Genomic DNA, 23,229 nt, shown 5'->3' with positions numbered 1-23,229 from the left:
GAGAGAGAGAGAGAGAGAGAGAGAGAGAGAGAGAGAGAGAGAGAGAGAGAGAGAGAGAGAGAGAGAATCAGAAGATATGAAATAAATGAAGTCTCTTATCACTACTATACCAGGTCTCTCTGCCAGATTTCTGATTTGGTTCCCTAATTCCTCATATTTCCTTTCTGTCTATGTGACCGTAATTTCCTCCAATGACAATAATTCTTCTGTTTCTGATTCCATTAATCTTAACAAAATACACTTCAAGACACTTACTCTTATCTAAATTGGTCAAAGGAGGAAAGAATATACACATATGCATACAGTCGTGTACAGAAATATATTTTAATCAATAAGGAAACGGGAGGGAAAGGGGATAAGGGGTTTTGGAGGAAGGGTAGATTAATGGAGGGTTTAGTCCTAAGCAAAACTAACTCTAAGGATATACAAAAATATAAGTCTTTGCCAGCTGGCAAAGACTGGGAATATGAGGTTGCTATTGTTGTTTACTCGTTGTTCTGTCATGTCTCACTGTTTGTGGCCCCTTTCGGGGTTTTCTTGGCAGAGATACTGAAATGGTTTGCCACGTCCTTCTCCAGCTCATTTTACACATGAGGAACTGAGACAAACAGGGTTAACTGATTTGCCCAGAGTCACACAGCTAGGGTCACACAGCCAGTGCCAGATTTCAACTTATGAACATGAGTCTTCCTGATTCCAAGCCAAGCCCTCTATCCACTGCACAACCCAGCTGACCCTGGGAATATGGGGAGATGCCCATCAATCAGGAAATGGTTGAACAAGTTATGCATAGTAATATGATGTAATATTCTTGTGCCATAGGAAAGGATGAAGGGGTTGACTTCAAAGAAACCAAGAACAACTTATATAGACTGATAGTGAACAGAACAGTGCATGTATACAATGAAAATGATATGGTAAATACAAACAGCTTTAAAAGAATTAGTAACTCTAATCAGCATAATGACCAATTACAATTTCAAAGGACTAATGATGAAGCATGCTTATGCACCTCTAGATAGAGAGATGAAGATCTCAGAATATGAAATGAAACATTTATTTTGGACATGGCCATTGTGGAAATTAGTTTTGCTTAACTATATTTGTTTGTAGTAAGGGTTTTGTTTTTCTTCAGGCAAGGGTAGGAGGAGGTGGAGAGAGAAGGTGGATTTTTGCCAATTGTAATGGGTCTTATCAGTAAATTTTTATTATTTTCCTCTTTTTTGTTGTTTATTTAATCAGACAGGAACTAGTAGCTGAAAGAATTGAAAAAAGAACTCACATAGGAAAGAGGTAGTGCCTGACCTGAATTTTGAAGGCAACTCAAAAATCTAAGATTTTTGAAGCACTTGAGGAGATGAGTGCCCGAGACTAATGCTGCAGCCTCATGAATATAGAGAAGGGGATGGATGTAAGAGACATTGTGTAACTATGATATATCAAGATATAAAGCTGCACTGAATTGTTTGAGATTTTTCTTCAGTGTGACAGTGTTCTACTCGTCATCCTCTAAACACAATCAGATCATTCTTCTTCTTTGCTTTTATTTTGAAGCCCTTAGTTAATCATTTTAGAGTTTTTGTTTGTTTGTTCATTCATTCATTTGTTTATCTATCTATCTATCTATCTATCTATCTATCTATCTATCTATCTATCTATCTATCTATCTATCTATCATCTATCTATCGAAATTCCTTATGTATCTTAACAAATGGAGAGCTGGGCAGGCTTTTCTAGAGACTATTTTACTTTCCCTTCTAGAACTGCTATCAGCCTGAACATTGGGTAATCATTTGCCCGTGACAGAAACAAGTCACCTCCCCCACATATACATATGTGTATATGTGTGTCTACACACATATAGATATGTATATGTGCATGCACATATAATATGTATATACACACATTTATTTCTACACAGGCCATTGCAAAATTTTCTTGGCTTCTCCATACTTGCTGGAAGCTCAGTTTTTTTTTCCTTGTTGCTAGTGGTTCCCATAGATAACTGCTGTAGCAAACTACTTTTGAGAGTTGTCTCCTTGCAAGTTTTCCCTTCTCTTCTTACTATCATAGCCTATTAGTCTTATCAGTTCTTCAATGGTCACATTCTATTCCCTTTCCTTTGCTTCCCTAACCTCTTACTCTACCTTATCAAAGAATCATACATTTTGAACTGAGAGGTTTTCTGTCCAATGGACTCCATTTAGAGATAAGTACACTGAAACAGGTATATCCTGTGACCTCCCTGATGTCAAACAGCTAGCAAGTGTCTCAGGCAGAATTTGAACTGAGGAACTACCAATCCGCTGTACCACTTACTACCTTCCCAAATTCTTCTCCCTCTTCTCTTTTTTCTCTATCACCACTTTTTCTCTTTCTTCTCCTCCCTTTTCCATTCCTCTCTCTTTTCATCTTCTTTAATCCTCCTTCAGCCTGAGTCCTTCTCCCTCTCTTCAATACTACCAAATTTCTTTTCCCCAGACTCATTCGGGCTTTTTTTTTCCAAATTCTGCCACCCAACCATCCCCCATTTCTTCATAAATTTTCTCCTTATCAGTACAGCTTCTTCTAATTTGCCTTCTCCCCATTCAACACCCTACCATTAAAGCCTGAATTAGAACCTAAGCAGAGATTTCTTTACCACATAATGGTGGAGATAACTGGAAGGTAAAATGTAAGAAAATTAAATAGGAGTCACCATAGTTTTCTAAAAATATTTTTAAATTGTGTAGAGCCATTTCAAACACACACAAAAAGACTTCAGGCAAACAAAGAAGAAAAAGATGATAATGAAGTGTCTTCACCTTCAGTGCTAGGGGATTTAATCTATTCAAAACCTGGTGTGTGTGTGTTTTTTTTCAGGAGATTATTATCCATGGGTTTTGTTTTGTTTTGTTTTGTTTTTGCTTCTTTACCTTCTCCTCCTCTATCATTACCACTTACTACTCTGCCTTCTTCCCTACTTCACTTTTGGTGCTCAGTAATACTTCTTTCTATAGAAATGGAAAAATGAAGCTCAAATTCATTTTTATACTTGCTATCAGAAACGTTTTGTTATGGTACTATAACCGTTGGCTGAAGAATTGTTGAATAAAATATTGTATCAGCAATGCAATATTCACAATGCCTATGGGAGTTATAAATATGCTGATGTGGTTATTAATCACAAAATATATCAGGCTCTCTATATGGGGGATAAAGCTAGAACATTTATTAAAAAATACCAAATAACTGAGTCCCAAAACCAGAAAGTCAAAGCCATCAGAGTAGTTATGAAATTGGCACAGGTAGATAAAGTAGAAAGAACCCACATTCTCAAGCCTTTAAAACAGAACAGGCTACCTCAGGCAAAGGTCCTCCTCTCCCAACTACTCAGCATCTAGGATGCATGCTCCCAGCAGGTCCAGGCCCTGGCAGTCCTCAGCGGGAGTCCTTAGTAGAAATTCTGGCTGGCTCAAAAAGGGGTTCGTGCCTCCACTTCCACCTCGGCCGCTACTGCTGCCGCTGCCTCTGCTGTCACTGCTGCCACCACTGCCAGTCACCGCAGAAACTCTAGCTTGACTTCTGCTTCCTCTTGCCCCACCCCTTCCTGCTATGTCAGCAAGTCCAATGGGGCATGGAAAATCTTTAAATCCCATAACCCTTAAAAATATCTATCTTATCCATGATCCTACATTTGAGAGGCAGTTATGATGTGAACTTTTTTTTCTTTTCTTTTTTTTTATTAAGCAATCGGGGTTAAGTAACTTGCTCAAGGTTACACGGCCAGTTATTTCTGGGTATGGTGCTGAGTATCTGAGCCCGGATTTGATCCAGGTCATCCTGACACTGGGAGCCGGTGCTCTTACTCGCTGAGCCACCTGGCCGCCCCTAAGCAATTGGGGTTAAGTAACTTGCTCAAGGTTACATGGCCAGGTGTTTCTGGGTGGGTGCTAAGTGTCTGAGCCCAGGACTCAATCTCCAGGTCTTCTCAACACTGGAGCCAGTGCTCTTACTCACTGTGCTACCTGGCCACCCCTTGAACTTTTTGTTCTAAAGAAAATTAGCATTAATTCCCATTTTACCAGAACACATATTAATCTTTAAGGTGATACATTTTCAAGATAAAAAATATCATAAAGTGATGAGATACTCTGAAATAAAAAATCAATGATAAATAGAAGATATGTACAAAAGTGTCCTGATTTACATGAGATAAGATCTCTGATATTGTGCATGCTAAATAATTTAGAAAAATGGAAATACTAATTACCTTATATACTTGATAACATGTATATTGTCCATTTATTTTTTTGTATTACAATAAAGGTCAGTATATGAGGCCTGGATGGTTATAACAAAATATTATATAGAGACAGTGGCATATTGACCCAGAGTGGTATATTGTAAGAAAGTAGTAGTTAGCCTGTTGACCCAGGTGGTGGATAATTTCAAGAAAGCAAGGTAAAATTTTTAGCGGTAACTAACATTTACAATTCCCACACTTATTCATCCCACCCTTCACTACATATTGTGCCAGGAATAGTAAGGGCTTAAGATAGGTCTCTTGACTTACCATTTGAAGTTGTTTTGAGGTCACTGACTCCAGCCTTTTTATCTGACAAATGAAGAAACTGAAAAAATGAGAAAAGTGGTGCCTGGAAAGGCAGTCTCAGTTTCCCATGGTCACAGAGTTTCTCAGGGTCTAAGGTGAAATTCCTACCCAGGTCTTCCTGCTTAGACAAAAGCTTAAATAAGAGAACAGAATTAAATATATGAACAAAAGGGAGATACCATGAATCAATAAAATAGAGGTAAGATATAGATTTTCCTACCAGATTTTAGTGGGAGAAGGTTATGAGTGATCAGAGTAAGAAGAAAAAGACTTTAAGGAGGAATTGTAAAGGACTTTTGAGGATTATGAAAAAAACAAGAGTTTCATTTGAGGAATGGGAAATTTAGAAGCGCTTGAGGAAAAGAGTAATGATTAGAATTCAAAGAGTAAAATGACTGGAAGAAGAAAGAATAGAAGTAAAAGAAAGACCACAGGAGAAGGAAAATAAAAAGTGTCAGGAAATGAAGCCATAGGGGCAGAGCCAAGATGGCAGAGTAAAAGCAGGGACTTGCTTGAGGTCCCACTCCATCCACCTCCAATACCTGTAAAAAGGGACTCTAAACACATTTAGTGCTACAGAAGCCACAAAGTGGCAGAGAGAAACAAATTTCCCACTGAAGGCAGCCTGGCAGGCTGACAGAAATGGTCCATCACAATGGGCTGGAAACACAGGGCAGTGCCACAAGAACTCTGCCGGCCCAGACTCATGGCAGGGACCATACAGAGCAGACTTCAGGAGAGTGAATCACTGGCAAATATGGTGGTTTCCAGACTTCGCAATCCATAAACACCAAAGAGAAAGGAAAAGATTAGTGGGGGAACTCTGTTGGAACAGGGTAAGAGAAAAGCATGGTTTGACTCCCGACACAGGAGTGGCAGAGGTGGCAGTGGCTGCAAATGCAGTCACTGGTACTGCTTCTTGCTCCTGTCCTACAGATCATAGGTAGACCAAGTGACTGTCCAGAGGGCATTTGCAGGAATCTCTTGCTGGTGTGAAGGCAGGATTATCTTACTTTTCCCTACTTGGATTTGGGTCACAGTCTTGGGTGGTGGTCCTGGGGTGAGGAGCACTAGTGGCAGAGCTTGCTGAGGCTGTGGAGAGAATGTCCTCACAGTTTTGAGGACAGTGCCTAGAAAAACTCTGACAGCAGCTGCATAAAACCCCAGAAATTTGGGACACAGCACTCTCTACTCTGGAAGCAGAGTTCTACAATGGCAAAGGGGTCAAAAGTCAAGTAAACAGTTGACAGGATGAGCAAACAGAGGAACCTCGATGAAACTATAGAAACTTTTTTGGGGGACAAAGAAGATCAAAACATAGAACTGGAAGGAGACAATAAAGACAAAACTCTTGCATCCTCCAAGGAAAATATAAAATGGTCACAGGTCATGGAGGAGTTCAAAAAGGACTTTGTAAATCAAGTAAGAGAAACAGAGGGAAAATTGGGAAGGAAAATAAGAATAATGAAAGAAAATCATGAAAAGAGAGTCAACAGCTTGACTGAAGAAAATAACACCTTAAACAATAGAATTAATTAAATGGCAAAAGAGGCCCAAAAAGTCAATGAGGAGAAGAATGCCTTAAAAAGCCAAATTGCCCAGATGAAAAGAAATTTCAAAACTCACTGAAGAGAATAATTCCTTCAAAATTACTTTGGAGCAAATGGAAGCTAATGTCTTTATGAGGAATAAAGATACTATAAAACAAGTCCAAATGAATGAAAAAAAATACAAGACAATGTGTAATATCTCATTAAAAAAACCACTAACCTAGGAAATAGATCCCAGGAGAAATAATTTGAAAATTATTGGCTATCTGAAAGACAAGGTAAAAAAAAAGCCTAGAAATCACCTTTCAAGAAATTCTCAAGGGAAATCACCTTGATGTTCTAGAACCAGAGGGCAAATAGAAATCGAAAGAATTCACTGATTGCCTCTTGAAAAGATCCCCAAAAGAAAACTCCTAGGAAAATTATGGCTAAATTCTAGAGTTCCCAGCTCCAGGAGAAAATATTAAAAGTTGTCAAGAAGAAACAATTGGAGTATTGTGGAAACACAATCAGAATAACACAAGATTCAGCAGCTTCTACCTTAAGGGATTTAAGGGATTGGAATATGAAATTCCAGAGGTCAAAGGAGCTAAGATTAAAGCCAAGAATCACCTACCCAGCAAAACTTAGCATAATACTTCAGGGGGAAATGTGGACATTCAATGAAATGGAGGTCTTTCATGTATTCTTGATGAAAAAACCAGGGCTGAACAGAAAATTTGACTTTCAAATACAAGAAGCAAGAGAAGCATGAAAAGTTAAACAGGAAAGAGAAATCATCAGGAACTTATTAAAGTTAAGCTGTTTACATTCCTAATTGGAAAGGCTATATTTGTAACTCATGAGACTTTTCTCAGTATGAAGATAGTTGAAGGGTTATGTATGGATATATGTAATTATGTATGGGTGGGTGGGTATTTGTGTATATGTGTGTGTTTATGTTTGTACATGTATACATAGACATAGGGCTCAAAGTGAGTTGAATATGTAGGAATGATATAAAAAAAAATTAAGAGGTGACAGAGGAATACATTGGGAAAAGGAGAGGGGAAGAGATAGAATGGGGTGGATTATATTGAATGAATGAGGCAGGAGAAGGCTGTTACAATGGAGGGGAAGAGCAGGAAGGTGAGAGGAAAAGAGTCAACCTTACACTGGATTTGGCTTAAGGAAGGAATAACATACATACTCAATTTGGTATCTTACCCTATAGGAAAGTAGCGGGGGAGGAGATAAGAGGGGGAATGATAGAAGAGAGGGCAAATTGGGGGAGAGGGTAGTTAGAAGCAAACACTTTTTAAAAGGGACAGGGTCAAAGGAGAAAATAGAACAAATGTGGGGTGGCATAGGATGGAGGGAAATATAGTTAGTCTTTCACAGTATGACTACTATGGAAATTTTTGGCATTACTACACATGTATAACCTATACTAAATTGCTTGTCTTGTCAGTGGATATGGGTGAGGAGGGGAGAAAGGAGAGAATCTGGAACTCAAAGTTTTAAAAACAATTGTCAAATTTTTTTGCATGCAACCAGATAATAAGGTATAAAGGCACTGGGGTATAGAAATTCATCTTGCCCTACAAGAAAGTAAGGGGGGAATTTATGGGGGATATAAGAGAAGGCAGATTGGGGGAAGGGGTATTCAACATGCTTCCTATCTTGGGGTGGGAGGTAGGGAAGAAATGGAAAGAAAATCTGTAACTCAAAATCTTTGGGAAATGAATGTTGTAAACTAAAAATAAATTGAAAAAAGAATAAAGGAAGCCATGAAGAAAGGGGATAATTCACCCTCAGGTAGAAAGACATCAATTTTCTACCTCTTTTCCTTACTGGTAGATCTCACCTGACAGTCATGGATCCACATTCTCATTCCTTTTTGAACAAGTAGCTTCTTCTTCCTTTTATGGTCCAGTTGCCTCACATGGAAAAGACTTTCATTTCTCTGCTGTAGTCCTTCAAATGATCTTTGGGTGACATTTTTTAATCCTTCCCCCACCACCCACCCACAATATAGTGGATGTTGTGGTTGTTGCTGCTCCTGCTAATATAGGCCAGAGTGTCCCACTGCCTCTGCAGATACTTGGTTTTTGTTTCTGTTTATATTTAATATTGTATTTTACCCAGTTACATGTAAAAACTATTTTTAACATTCATTTTTAAAACTCTGAGTTCTAAATTCTCTTTTTTTCCTACATCCCCACCTTATTGCCTCATTGATAAGGCAAAAATTTGGTATAGGTTATACCTGCATAGTCTTGCAAAACATTTCTATATTAGTCATTATGAAAAAATAGACCCCCAAAAAACCCCTCAGGAAAAATAAAGCTTAAAAAACTATGTTTCAGTCTGTATTCAGACACCATCATTTCTTTTATCTGTGGATGGATAGCATTTTATTTTTAATTTTCAGCATTCATTTCTACAAGATTTTGAGTTACAATTTTTTCCCCATCTTTTCCCTACCCCAAGATAGTTAACCTACTGAATACCACTTACCCAAATCTGTTCTCTCTTATAACCTTCCCCATCACCCTCCCCAACTGTCTAGTAGAGCAAGATGGATTTCTATACCCCAGTGCCTGTATATCTTATTTCTCAGTTGCACGTAAAAAAAAAAAAAACACATTTTTTTTAACATTTGTTTTTAAAACTTTGATTTCCAGATTCTTTCCCTTCTTCTGTCCTCACCCACCCCTACTGGGAAGACAAGCAATTCAGTATAGGTTGTGTATGTGTAGTTACACAAAACATTTCCATAGTAGTTATATTGTGAAAGACTTACTATATATTTCCCTCCATCATATCCCACTGCCCACTTATTCTATTTTCTTCTTTGACCCTGTCCATTTTCAAATGTTTGCTTCTAATTACCCTCTCCCCCAATCTGCCCTCCCTTCCATCATCCTCCCTCTTATTCCCTTCCTCCACCCCCGTATTTTCCTGTGGGGTTAGATACCCAATTGAGTGTGTATATTATTCCCTCCTCATCCAAATTCATTGAGAGTAAGGTTGACCCATTGCCTTGCACCTTCCTGCTCTTCCCCTTCATTGTAATAGATGTCTCTTGGAAGTTTTTGTCCCTAAAAAAGGATTCTATGGTTTGATTGATTTTATATGAGAAAATTTACCCTGTTCTATCTCTTCCTTTCTCCTTCTCTCAATATGTTCCTCTCTCACCTCTTAGTTTTATCCATCCCTTCATATTCAACTGATTCTATGTTCTCTGTCTATGTATACATGGACACACATATATAATCACTCATATATGTATTTATATACACAAAACCCTCCTACACATACCTATATATGTATGTATGCAAATATATACATATATATCCCCTTCAACTATCCTCACACTAAGAAAAATATCATGGGTTACAATGATTATTTTTCCATGTAGGAATGTAGACAGTTCATCTTTATTAAGTTCCTTATGATTTCTTTTTCCTATTTACCTTCTTATGCCATGTATTTCAAAGTCAAATGTTCTATACAACTCTTGTTTTTTCATCAAGAGGACTTGAAAGTCCTCTATTTTATTTAATATCCACATTTTCCCCTGAAGTATTATTCTCAGTTTTGCTGGGCAGGTGATTCCTGGTTTTAATCCTACCTCCTTTGACCTCTGGAATATAATATACCAAGCTTTTCAATCCCTTAATGTAGAATCTGCTAGATCTTGTGTTATTCTAATCTTTTTTCCACAATGCTCAAACTGTTTCTTCCTGAAAGCTTGTAATATTTTCTCCTTGAGATTGGGAACTCTGGAATTTGGCTATAACATTCCTAGGAGTTTTCTTTTGGGGATCTTTTTCAAGAGGAGATGAATGAATTCTTTCAATTTCTATTTTGCCCTCTGGTTCTAGAATATCCAGGCAATTTTCCTTGAGAATTTCTTGAAGGATGTTTTCTAGGCTCTTTTCTTGATCATGGCTTTTAGGTAGCCCACTAATTTTTAAATTATCTCTCCTGGGATCTATTTTCTAGGTCAGTGGTTTTTCCAATGAGATATTTCATATTGCCTTCTATTTTTTAATTTGTTTGGATCTTTTTAATAGTATCTTGATTTCTCATAAAGTCATTAGCTTCCACGTGCTCCAGTATAATTTTGAAGGAATTATTCTCTTCAGTGAGTTTTTCAAATTCTTTTTCCATCTGGGCAATTCTGCTTTTTAAGGAATTCTTCTCCTCATTGAATATTTGGGCCTCTTTTGCCATTTGAGTTAGTCTATTTTTAAGTTGTTATTTTCTTCAGTATTTTTGGGGTCTCCTTTAGGAGGCTTTTGACTTGCTTTTCATGATTTTCTTGCATCATCCTTGTTTCTCTTCCCAATATTTCCTCCACTTCTCTTACTTGATTTTCAAAATCCTTCTTGAGCTCCTCCATGGCCCGTAACCACTTCATATTTTTCTTGGACGCTTTTTATGAAGGAGTTCCCACTTTGTCATCTTCCTCTGGCTCCACATTTTGATCCTTTTTGTCCCCAAAAAAGGATTCTATGGTCTGATTATGCCTCCTCTGCTTGCTCATCTTGCCAGCATATTATTTGAATTTTTAACTCTTTCCGTGGTAGAACCCTGCTTCCAGAATGGAGAAAAAGTCCAAAATTTCTGGGGTTTTCACCCTTGCCAGAGCTTGAGGAGGGTACCCTTTCTACAAGCCCCACAAGCTTTTGCATATTGGCATTTCTCTTCTCAGCACCACAACCCATGACCACAACCCAGATCCAAGCAGGTCAAAGCAAGAGGAATTGAGTTCTGAATGATCTCTTGGTCCACCTATGATCTACAGGCCAGGAGCACTGGAGGAAGCCACATGGCAGCAGTTGCAGCCACTGTGCCTCCACCACTTCTCACCCTGGTGGTAGGGGCTGGATCATACTCTTTTATTACTCAATTCCAACAGAGTTCCCTACTGACCTTTTGCTTTCTCTTTGGTGTTTATGGCTTGAGAAGTCTGGAAACTGCCATAGATGCTGATGATTCACTCTTCTGAAGTCTGCTCCGGCCAGTCTGTGCTGCAGGTTGGGGCCACCCTGGGTCTGGGCCTGGGTGTCCCCCAGGGGACTGTGCTCAGCCCCGATTTTGGTGTGATAGACTCTTCTTGTCAGCCTGCCAGGCTGCCTTCATTGGGAGATTTGTTTCTCTTTGTCACTTTGTGGATTCTGTAGCTCTAAAGTTTGTTTAGAGTCATATTTTACAGGTGTTGTAGGTGGTTGGTGTGTGAGCTTAAGAAGGTTCCTGCTTTTAGTCTGCCATCTTGGCTCTGCCATGTCAACCCCCCTCCCCCTGTTTCTATATTTAAGGAATATTTTATTCCATGCAGGGAGAGGTGAGTAGTTCATAAAAACCTTTTAACTCTTCTTCTGGGAAGAAGATCAGCTGATCTTTCAAACAAGGATAATCACCTGACATTGGGGAAAATGTAGCCTCTGCACAGTCTATTGAGATCATTACAAAATTGTTCTTATTCCCTTCAAGTTCTACTATTTAATCCCTCCTCTGTCTCATGCCTCCTTCCTCTCTTCCTTCACCTTCAATCTTCCTTCACTAGATCTCACCCCCTTTTTCTACTTCAGCTTCCCAAATCCTTCACCAAAATGCTGTCTTCACAAAAAAGCCTTTTCCATAATTTCCAAACCTTTCACAATTCTGCTTCCTTCTCCTTCTCTGATTACTCCTCCTCTTTTTTGAACCTTATAACATGAAGTGAGTGATCAGTTGGCTTGCAAGTATGTCTGTAGGAAATAAAAGTGATCTCCTAACTTTTTTCCAACATGAGGATTAATTCCTACCTCACCATTTTTGTCATCCATGTGGTTTCCAGTGATTCTAGAAGGTATATAGAAAGCCCTAAAAATTATAAAGTCATGGTCTCAAAATATAAGACCTTAGAGACAGAGGTCATGTGTTTTCATCAGTGCTATCAAATGAAGGCAAGGACTTCAAAAGAGAAATCAGATTTTGGAATTCAACAGCTAGTCAAAAAAAAATGGTTCTAATCGGAGGATTTATATTTTTTTAAAGCAATTGGGGTTAAGTAACTTTTTCAAGGTTACATGGCTAGTTATTTCTGGGTGTAGTGCTAAGTATATGAGCCCAGATTCATTCCCCCAGGTCATCCCGACACTGGGGCCAGTGTTCTTACTCACTGTGCTACCTGGCCGCCCCAGGATTTAGATTTTTAGTCCATATTTTAAAATATAGGAATTGCAGGCTCCTGGTCAGTGACCTAAGAAAATCCTATATATTTTCTGGAATTTAGAAAACCTAATTGAAAGGATTTTAAATTGGAAAGGGATGGGGGAGGGAGGAAGAAAGGGGATATATGTATATGTGTGTGTGGGTGTGTGGGGGGGTGTTATTAAATTTTGTATAACTATTCATGACCCCATTTAGGGTTTTCTTGACATAGATACTAGAATGTTTGCGATTCTCCCCTCTAACTCCTTTTACAGGTGAGGAAACTGAGATAAACAGTTAAGTGTGTTGTCCCGGTTCATGCAGTTAGTAAGTGTCTGAGGTCAGATTTGAATTTAGAACAATGAGTTTTCCTCACCCCAGGTTTGGCAGTTTATCTACTCTTTCACCTATCTGATATATATGTATATGTTTTTTTTTAATGCTTTATTAACTTCTGATTTACATCATTCATTTCTGCCAGATTTTGAGTTACAAATTTTCTCCCCATTTTCCCCTTACCCATGCCCCAAAATAGCAGTCCCACAGGATATCTCCTCCTCCAATCTGATCTCTCCCATATTTTCTCCCATACTCCTTTCGACTTTTCCAGGGGATCTCTATGCCCCAGTGCCTGTATATCTTATTTCCCAATTACATGTTAAATAGTATTAATAATAGTATATATTTGAATATTTGATTTTAAAACTTTGAATTCCAGATACATTCCTTTCCTCCCTTGTCACCCACGCTTACTGGGAAGATAAGCAGTTCAGTATAGGTTGTACATGTGTGGCTAATGCAAAACACTAACATAGTAGATATATTGTAAAAGACTGACTATATTTCCCTCCCTCCTATCCCACCTCCCACTTGTTCTGTTTTCTACTTTGATCCCGTCCCTTTTCAAAAGTGGGTGCTTCCAACTTCCCTCCCCACCAGCCTGCCCTCCCTTCCATCCTCACCCCTCTCATCCCTGTAATAGTAATGGAATTTAAAGATCCCCCTGTATTGGCTTGGTGTTTGGATTGATTGTGTTAAAACCCAGAGCTTGTGAATCCCACTTGCGGGATGGACTTGTTGACATGAAAAGAGAGGGCTGAACTGGGAGGAGCTGGTGATGTAAATTTAGAGAGACACAAGCTAAGAGAGAGGCAGGAGAACTTTTTGGAAGCAGCATCTTGGAGGCAGAGAGAGACAGAGAGGATTGCTGAGGGCCAGTTTGAATTGCCTTGGACTTTTGAGAGCTGCCACCCAGAGCTGCCAAGGACTGAGGAGATATGGCTGTTATGCTGGTACTTGGTCTGTTTTTATGTTGTTTTGCCAGATTTGTGCACTGGTGAAAGGCAGTCCTGTTGTTGTAGAGGGCCTGGAACCTTGCTGTTGGTTCAGAGCTCCTGAGACTGTTCTGCAGACAGAGAATTAATTAATGAAGAGACTGTTAGGGTATCTTGTGGCCTTGCTAAGCTTTGTCTCCCCAGGAACAAAGATTGCTGAGAACTTGCCTAGGATAAAGATGAAGAAAAGACCTCTCTTTGGGTATTAAATGCTGTGCTTAAGCTTGTTGTAACTCTGGGGTAGATGGCCTATTCAGTTGTAATCCAAGGGTGGGAAACTTTTGACTTTTTTGTGCTCTGTGATTGAACAAGTGAATGTACTTTACTTATGATTGGAAAATAATCTCCATTTGAGAAGAGGGGCTTTGTGATTGACTAAATGAATGTACAGCCTAGGGGTGGAGAAGTATTTAGAAGAGGGACTTTGTGATTGATTAAAAGAATGTAATGTCCAGGGGTGGAGTATTACTTGATTGGATTATACTTGGTGAATGCTGTATTTTGAATTATGTTATATTTTGATTCTCTCTGTTCTTAATTTGTCACTGAATAAAATGGAGAGCACCTATGCTGGTATTTTGAACCTTGGGAAGTTGCCTTGATTGGCATTACAATCCCCTTCCCCTGCTACTCTCCTGTAGGGTGAGATACCCTATTTAGTGTGTATTTCATTCCCTCCTCAAGCTAAATTCAATGGGAATAAGGTTGACCCATTCCCTTTTGCCTTCCTATTCTCCCCCTCTATTGTAATCATTTTCCCTTGCCTCTTCTGTATGAGATACTTTACCCCATTATGTCTCTCCCCATCTCCTCTCATTATATTCCTCTCTCACCTCTTAATTTCACCTTTTAAGTATCATCCCTTTCTGTTAAATTGGTCCTGTGCCCTCTATCTATGTATACTTGTAAACATATATACACACATTCACATATGTATTCATATGCCCATATTTCCTCATATATAGACACACACACACACACATATATATGTATATATATATATATATATATATATATATATATATATATTCCCTTCAACTACTGAGAATAGTTTCATAAGTTACAATTATTGTTTTTCCATGTAGGAATGTTAATAGTTCAACTTTGATAAGTTCCTTATAATTTCTTTTCCCTGTTTACCTTCTCATGTTTCTCTTGCTTCTTATATCTGAATGTCAAATTTTCTATTCAACTCTGTTTTTTTTTTTTCAGCAAGAATTCTTGAGAGTCCTCTGTTCCACTGAATGACCATATTTTCCCCTGAAACATGATACTCGGTTTTGCTGGGTAGGTGACTCTTGGTTTCAATCCCAGCTCTTTTGACATCCAGAATATCATATTCCAAGCCCTGTGATCCCTCAGTGCAGAAGCTGCCAGATCCTGGGTTATCCTGTTTGTGTTTCCACAATATTCAAATTGTTTCTTTCTGGCTGCTTGTAATATTCTCTCCTTAATCTGGGAATTCTGGAACCTGGCTATAATATTCCTAGGAGTCTTCTTTTTTGGGATCTTTTTCAGGAGGTGATTGGTGGATTCTTTCAACCTCTATTTTGCCCTCTGGTTACAAAACATCAGGGAAGTTTTCTTTGAAAACTTCCTGGAGGATGATTTCTAGGTTCTTACTTTGATCATGGATTTCAGGTAGTCCAATAATTTTTAAATTATCTCTCCTGGATCTATTTTCCATGTCAGTGGGTTTTCCCATGAGATATTTAACCTTGCCTTCTATTCTTTCATTTGTTTGGATCTGTTTAACAGCATCTCGATTTCTCAGAAAGTCATTAGCTTCAATTTGTTCCAATCTGAAGCAATGATTCTCCTCATTGAGCTTTTGAGATTCTTTTTCCATCTGGAAAATTAGGCTTTTTAAGGCATTCTTCTCCTCATTGCCTTTTTGAGCCTCTTTTGCCATTTGAGTTAGTCTATTTTTTAAGGTATTATTTTCCTCAGTCAGGCTGTTGACTCTCATTTCATAATTTTCTTGCATTGTTCTCATTTCTCTTCCCAATTTTTCCTCCACTTCTCTTATTTGCTTCTTAAAGTCCTCTATGGCATGTAATCAGCTCATGTTTTCCTTTGAAGCTTTTGGTTCAGGAGTTCTGACTTCACTGTCTTCCTCCTGTTCCATGCTTTGCTCCTTTTTGTCCCCAAAATAGGAGTGTAATGTTGGAATCTTCTGTCTGCTCTGTTTCCTTTGCCTGGTCATGTCTCCCTTCAGTCACTTGACCCCTGGGCTTTTTGCCACAGTAGGTCTCTGCCACCAGACAGGGGAGCTTTTGTCCCAAATGCTGGAGTTTTCTCAGCTGCTGGAGTTATTAGATGGGTGCCCTCTCAGAGGCCTCCACACTCTCTGGCAAGCTGGACACACACCCTGACCTTCAATCTAGACTGCAATCCAGATCCAAGCAGGTTAAAGCAAGAATGATTACCCCTCAGACTGGTGCTTGGTCTCCCTACACTCTGCAGGCCAGGAGCTAAAGCTGCCACTTGGTGCTGGCTGGCTGTGCAGGCGGCTTCTCATCCCGGGGGCAAAAGCTACACACTCCCACTTACTGGGTCCCAAAGTCCAGACTGCACTGACCTCTCACTTTTTCCTTCACATCTATATGTTGATACTTCTGGAAATGGCCACAGCTGCAGCTGATCTGGATTCTGTCTGGCCGGCAGCTGGTCAGGCCCACCCTGGGGCTAAATCTGAGGTGTGGGGCTGGGCTAGGCTCCCAGAGCACTGTGCTGGCTGATTCCTGCTGGCCTGCTGGGCTCTCCTCAGTGGGAGGTTAGCTTCTCTGTGTCATTTTGTGGGTTCTGTGGCTCCAAAGTTTGTTTAGAGTCCCCTTTTTACATGGATTTGGGAAGGTGAAAGCAGGAGCAGCAGGAAGGTCATGCTTCTACTCCGCCATATTGGCTCCACCTGTGTATATGCTTTTAAAAAGAGGAAATTGAGAATGGAAGAAGTTAAGTGACTTGCCCAGTAGTAACAGAGAGAGTATCAGGGGCAGAATTTTGGAAGTTGTGCAAGAGTCAGGACTTGGAACAGCTTTTATCCTACCTATGTAATCTTACTTTCCTTAGCTTTGGTTTCCTCATCTATGAAATGAAATCTATCAGACCAAAAGCTCTTATTCAGTACCTGCTATGCAGAGATACTAAAAAAACATCAAAGACAGTTTTGCTCTCAGGGAACTCACAGTCTGTCTAATGGAGAAGAAAAGAGGCAAACAAGTATTTTCAAACAAGATAGAGACAGAATCAATTAGATATTATCTCAAAGGGGTGGCACTCTTACAGAAAATAGGGTTTGAGCTGTGACTTGAAGAAACCTGAAAAGCCAGGAGATGGAGGTGAGAAGGCAGAGGATTCCATGTGTTTGGGGAGAGGCAGTGAAAAGATACATATTCCAGAGAGGCAGTATTCTGGATTGTAAAGTCCTTGTAGTGGAGTGGAAGGTAAGAAAACTGGGAAGGTAGAAAAGGTTTATATTGTGGAGAGCTTTAACAGTCAAAAAGAGAAGTTAATATTTAATCCTAGGAAGTTATTGGATTTTGCTGATTAGAAAGGGAGAGTGATGTGGTCAGACCTGCAGTTTAAGATGCTCACTTTGGCAGCTGGATGGAGTATGGATCAAAGTGGGGAAGTGGGTAGAAAATATAATCCTAAAGACCCCTTATCAGATTTAATATGTCTGTAAAGTTGGCTAAGTATGATTTGGCCTAGAAAGACTATGAAGGAAGAAAAAAGCCCTAAAGAAATTAGACAGAGTTGCTTCATAGAAACTTGATGAGGAAATGCCTTGGGAAGTCAATGGAATCTTTTAAGCAGGGAAGATTCAGTGTTAATATTCACATTCTCAGATATTGGAATGTTTGCCCTGTGTGAATAAACAGAAGAACAGTAACAACTGCAAATAATCAGCAGAATTGGTCTGTAACAAGCCTTTCAATTATTTCCCAACCTGCTCTGATGCAGTATAACTGTTAGAAAAAAATAAAGAGAACTAATAGATAAGTGAATGTGAATATGTTGAACTCCATATTAGAGGACCAACTCGAATTAAGATCTTTCACACATGCAACACTCATCCTATATCAGGTATGCTTAGGAAAACCATCAATAATAATTTGTATTTGGCAAAAGGCTCTTTTTTTTACTTGTCAGTCCCCTGGGAGGGAAGGGGATTCTTTAGTTTTGCTCCGATACTCCCTTACTGGTTCATTTCCCCACTTATGAGCATTCTACCTTGACTAGTAGCAAGTAACTACCAATGGTTCTATCTCTCCATCTCCTGATCATAATTGTTTGGTTCCAACATCTTCCCAGTATAACCACTGATCACTCCACACTCCTTCTTCACGATGGCTAATGCTAGTCTGACATGTTCTAGTCTTGATCCATGTCTATGCTTTGTTCCCTTCTGTTTCTAGAATTCTTCTAGTTATAGGTAGATATAATGAAATTGTTTAGTGTTAGGTATTAGTCAATATCCAAATTTATTCTCATAGCAATTATAGGATGGTTGGAAAAAGAAGAATCCAGATAGGAAGTAATTACAGATATTCATTGTAAGAAGTGAGACAGGGCTCAGAGTGGCAACAATGCTTATGTATGGAAAGGGAGAATTCCAAGATATATTAAAGAAAAAATGCTTCACACACCCGGGGAATTGATTAAATATGAGGAGTCAATGAGAGAAGCAAAAGTCAAACTTTGGGGGTTTCAAGCTTGTAAGATAAAAAAATGATAGAAGTTCCATTAAAAAATGAGTCTCATTATCAAAAATGTATAATTTGGGGAAGGGAAAAATATAAAGGGAATTATGAATTTGATAATTAAAATGTTAGGTTTTATGTTACCATTCAACACTCATGTGAAAATATCCTTTAGAGAGTAAGAAATACAAGCCTGGAACCTGGGTGGGAGCTTGGATTTTGTAGATTTGAGAGCCATTAGCATAGATAGTTGAAATAGATCACACTGACTGAAATAAAATCACAAAGAGAGCTATTTTGTGGTGTGACTAAAATTCAGGGTGGATTGAACCCAGTCCAAAATTCTAAGAGTGGCATACTTTACTGTGGAGAAAATGGGCAATGTGATATACGTTGTGTAAAGCCCAAAATAGGGTTGATGCCAATAAACTAAACATATTAAAGTATGACCTAAATTGCCATCTGTTGAGGGAAAGAAACATCTGTCCTGTAGGGCAGAAGCTGAAGATTGGAAATTTCTAATTAATTTCAAAGGCAAGCATTGAAATTTTAAAATAAATTCTCAAGCCTTAATGAGCTTTTTCCCCCCAATAAAGTTATCCCAAAGAGGGGAAATAAAAGGTAATAATATTAGAAGAAGTAAGGAATATAGATTCCCCAGGAACCATCACAGAACAAATTAAAGTGGGACTGTGCTTAAGCCACATAAGCTGGTGAAAACTTACACCATGTTATTGCTTGTATCTTCTCCCTAAGCATCTTTTCAGTCACATCTACTTAGTTTAAGACTAAAACAAGCAGGAAAGGTAGTGTTGTAAGATGCAAAGATCATAGGCAGGGGACCTGGATCCTTATCCCATCTCTGCCATGAACAAGTTATATGATTTAAGTCATTTAACTTCCACAGGCCTTGGTATCTTCATATGTAAAACAAAGAAAGGGCTGGAATTAAATTATTTTTAAATATCCCTTTCTGCTTTAAAATGTTAAGTATGGTCATCATCCAATAGAAAAGCATATTACATCCTTCTTATCTTATTTAGAAATAGCCATATGGATTCTGATTCTCAAACTGTTATTGTCAGGGGTGAACAAAGCTTTTATAAGGAAGATGTAGTTCTATACATAATCATTGTTGCCACTCTGAGCCCTGTCCCTCTTCTTACAAGACCCAGTCAGTCAGTAAACATTGATTGAGTTCTTATTATGTGCCAGGAACTGAGAAAAGTAGTAGGGATACAAGAAGAGGCGAAAGACAGTCCATGTCCTCAAGGAGTTTACAGTCTAATGGAAGGGAAAATCAGCAAACAAAAATGTACAAGCAAGCCTTGTATAGAATAAATAGGAAATAATTAAAAGAAGGAAGGCTCAAGAATTAAGAGAGATTGGGAAAGGCTGGCTGTAGAAGATGGGATTTTAGTTGTGTCTTAAAGGAAATGGAGATGAGAGGGAATGCGTACCAGGCATGAGAGACAGTGAGTGGAAACACCCAGAACCTGGAGATGGAATGTACAGTTCATGGCACAGCAAGGAGGCCAGTGTCTTTGGATTGAATAGTACATGGTGGAAGTAAAGTATAGGAATGGAAAGATAGGAAGTGGATAGGTTATAAAAGAACTTGAATGCTAGATAGAAGTTTTTGTATTTGTTGCTGGAAATGATAGGAAACCACTGGACTTGATTAAATAGGAGAGTGACGTAGTTGGGCATGAACTTTAGGATAATCACTTTGGTGGCTGAACCAAAGATGGATTAGAGTGGATTTCCCATATGCATTACTGAAACTCCCATGTGAGATATTCCCTATGGGAATGAAATTCTTGACTGCTTCCCTCTCATCAAAAAGCCCCATCCCCCAACCTAGAGTATATAAATATGTATACGTACGGTATCTATATTGTAACTCAGAGGAGCATTATTATTCTGCTTAATGTATTAAGCATCCCATTGAAGAATATTAATCGTTCCTCCTTTTGCATTATTTAATTTTTATTTATACGAATAATACTTTTAAAAATGCCTGTACTCCCACTTGCATCTTATGCCACCTCCATTTACCAATATGTTAATATCACCAAGGAAAGATACTTCCTTCTATATAACAAAAAACCTCTGGGGGGAATGGAAATCAATTTGTTAGAAATTATGTTTATATCACCATCTTGTATTATATTCCATAAAAAAGCTCCAAATTGAAATGCAACCTAAATACAAAAGACTGTATAATTTAAGAAGAAAAATAGAGGAGTCTGGAAGAAGAGACCTTCTTCAACTATGGATAGGTAGAGAATTCTGAAATAAATAAGGGATAGAGATGATCTTGAAAGCAAAAATAGACAATTTTGATAACATGCAATTAAAAATTCTGTCATGAACAAGATCATTATAACTAAAATAAACTGAGAAACTGTTAAATGAAGGGAAATCCACAGCAGATTATTATAATAAGCTGATATCTAATCCCCAATACAAAGTGCTAAAAGGAAAAGAACAGGCAGTTTTCGAAAAAGGAAATGAAAATTATCAACAAACATATGAAAATATGTTCTACATAATGATAAGAGAAATGCATATCAAAACAAGTTTGAGATTGGCAAAGATAATGAAATATACAAATCCTAAATGTTTGTAGGGGCTGTGGAAAGATCGACACATAACTTAAGTATTTCTTTCAAGACATATATTAGCCCAACTGTTCTGGAAAGAAATCTGTTATTATTTTGAAAAAGTTCCTAGACTGGATATACTTTCTGACACTGTGATAGTGCTACTAGATATATGCCACTGGAATTGAAAAACTGAAAGAAAGTTTCCATGTACTCAAAAAATATTTATGGTAGCACTTTTTTTTTGTGATAGCAAAGAATTGGAATAAAGTGGAATGATGAAATAAATTGCAGTATATGACTTTTACTGAATATTATTGCTCCAAAAGAAATATGAAATATCCAGAGAAACTTGGGCACATTTGTATGAATGAATGCAAAGTGAAATGCACAGAATCAGCAAAAAAAGTTTATACAACAACCATGATAACGTAAACAGCATTAAGAGCTATCAGAACTCTGATCATTGTGGCGATAAATTTTGACTTGACCTGTTATTATAGCATAGCTTTTTCTCCTGACTGACATGTGATGAATTCTAGATTCAAAAGGAAGCAAATTAAGGCATGTGTATTTCGCTTAACTGTATTTCATTATGGGGTAGAATTATAGGTGGCAAGTTGGATAGATCATTGGTCTTGGAGTCCATACGATCTCAGTTAAAATCTGAAGCCAAATATTTAGTAACTGTGTGATCTTGGAGAAGTAATTTTACCTCTGCTTCATATTCCTCATTTGTAATACAGGGCTAATAACATCACTTATGTCCTAGGTTTGTTGTGAGAATAATATAATATTTTAAGGACTTTGCAAACCTTGAAACATTGTAGAAATGCTATTATTGTTATTGTTTTTAGTATCACTGGATCAAGAGTTGGAAGAATGTTGGCTGTGGTTGGAATATGACAGTGATATTTTTGCATGACTCAGTATAATTTATAGTTTCCATAGCTCAAGTAAATATCCTGCATATATATATATATATATATATATATATATATATATATATATATATATATAATACTAGGTTTCAAATGGAGGTAAATACGATTGTGATTAACAAAGTACAAATTCCTCAAAAAAGTATCAATAATATATTAACTTAATTTTTAAAACTAAAAACTCCATACTTATCCATTCAGTTCAGTTCTTCTATCTGCCCTTCTGTTTCACAAGTGACAGTTTAGAAAACACTTTGAACATTCCTTGTTTCAGCAATTTATGAAATTTCACCCTAATGTTTTCTACCCCACAGGGAGGAGTAAGTGGGTTGACTGGTGATTTAGAATTTGGAGAAAATGGGGTTAATCCCAATGTACATTTTGAAATTCTTGGAACCAACTATGGAGAAGATCTTGGAAGAGGTGTCCGTAAGGTAAGGACAGGCACTAATAAGTATGATTTTGTATACTATTAACTGCAGCTGTTTTTAGTTTATTTGCATCCAGCACGAGTAAAGAATTTTGTGTAGTTTATAAAGAGTTGCATGAGAGAAAAAAAGGAAGGTATTAGATTATTACCACAAGTTCTAAAGTATGACAAAGTTTATTTAAAATACAAGCTATTTATAGTACAAGTTAAAATATAAGTTAGGAGATACTAGTGGTCTCAGTGGAAAAGATCTTACATTTCATAGTCTGCACCCCCTTTAAAAAAATAGTGTATTTTTTGTTGCTATAATATATTGTTTCTGGTTTGTATTTCTGTAAGATGTATGAGACTGGAATGATTTCCCAGATAAATTTCATATAGTGAGAGTGGAAATTCATTCAAAAATGTGATATTACAATTCTTAGCCTCTGTATTTGTCGTGTAATAAATAGAAAATAGCCTGGAAGAATTTAATCCTTCTTATATTCCATACTATAGGTCTCATTTTAAACAAAAAGGAAAATAGTTTCCCATAAAAGATGTTTCTTTCAACTCATTTATTAAGGAGAATTGTTACCCCCACCCCTGAGAAAAATTATATTTTTTCTAGAGTTTTGATAATATATGTGTAATTGAAAGTACAAAATTAAAATGCAGTGGAATGGCATGAAATAAAATAATCCAAACTTATAAAGTCTTTTAAAGTTTGCAAAAGATTTTGCATATGATTTCTCTTGATTTTAGGCAATTTAAGATGTGTAGAGAGTTCATAACTATACATTTCTAATTACACAGATTAGACTTCCATCATAACCGGTTCTTTCTTCAAAATGCTGAGAGGTAAAATGTAGATGCTCTTGGACAAAATTAAAGCAAGTAACA

General features: G+C 37.8%; 1 protein-coding gene across 1 annotated transcript in view; it reads left to right on the top strand.

The window, feature by feature from the left end:
* GRID2 (glutamate ionotropic receptor delta type subunit 2) overlaps positions 1-23,229 on the top strand; it is a 919,201-nt gene that overhangs the window by 244,815 nt on the left and 651,157 nt on the right. The window contains exon 7 of the mRNA XM_069098591.1: positions 22,232-22,351. Within this exon, the coding sequence (XP_068954692.1) occupies positions 22,232-22,351 (120 nt within the window). The remainder of the gene's footprint in view (positions 1-22,231; positions 22,352-23,229) is intronic.

Source organism: Petaurus breviceps, unplaced genomic scaffold (genome assembly GCF_028583685.1).
Source record: "Petaurus breviceps papuanus isolate PSGF00001 unplaced genomic scaffold, PetGlider_PUasm1.0 126, whole genome shotgun sequence".
Lineage (NCBI taxonomy): Eukaryota > Metazoa > Chordata > Mammalia > Diprotodontia > Petauridae > Petaurus > Petaurus breviceps.
The sequence above is the reverse complement of the archived record's forward strand: the minus strand, read 5'-3'. Positions and strand labels throughout refer to the sequence as shown.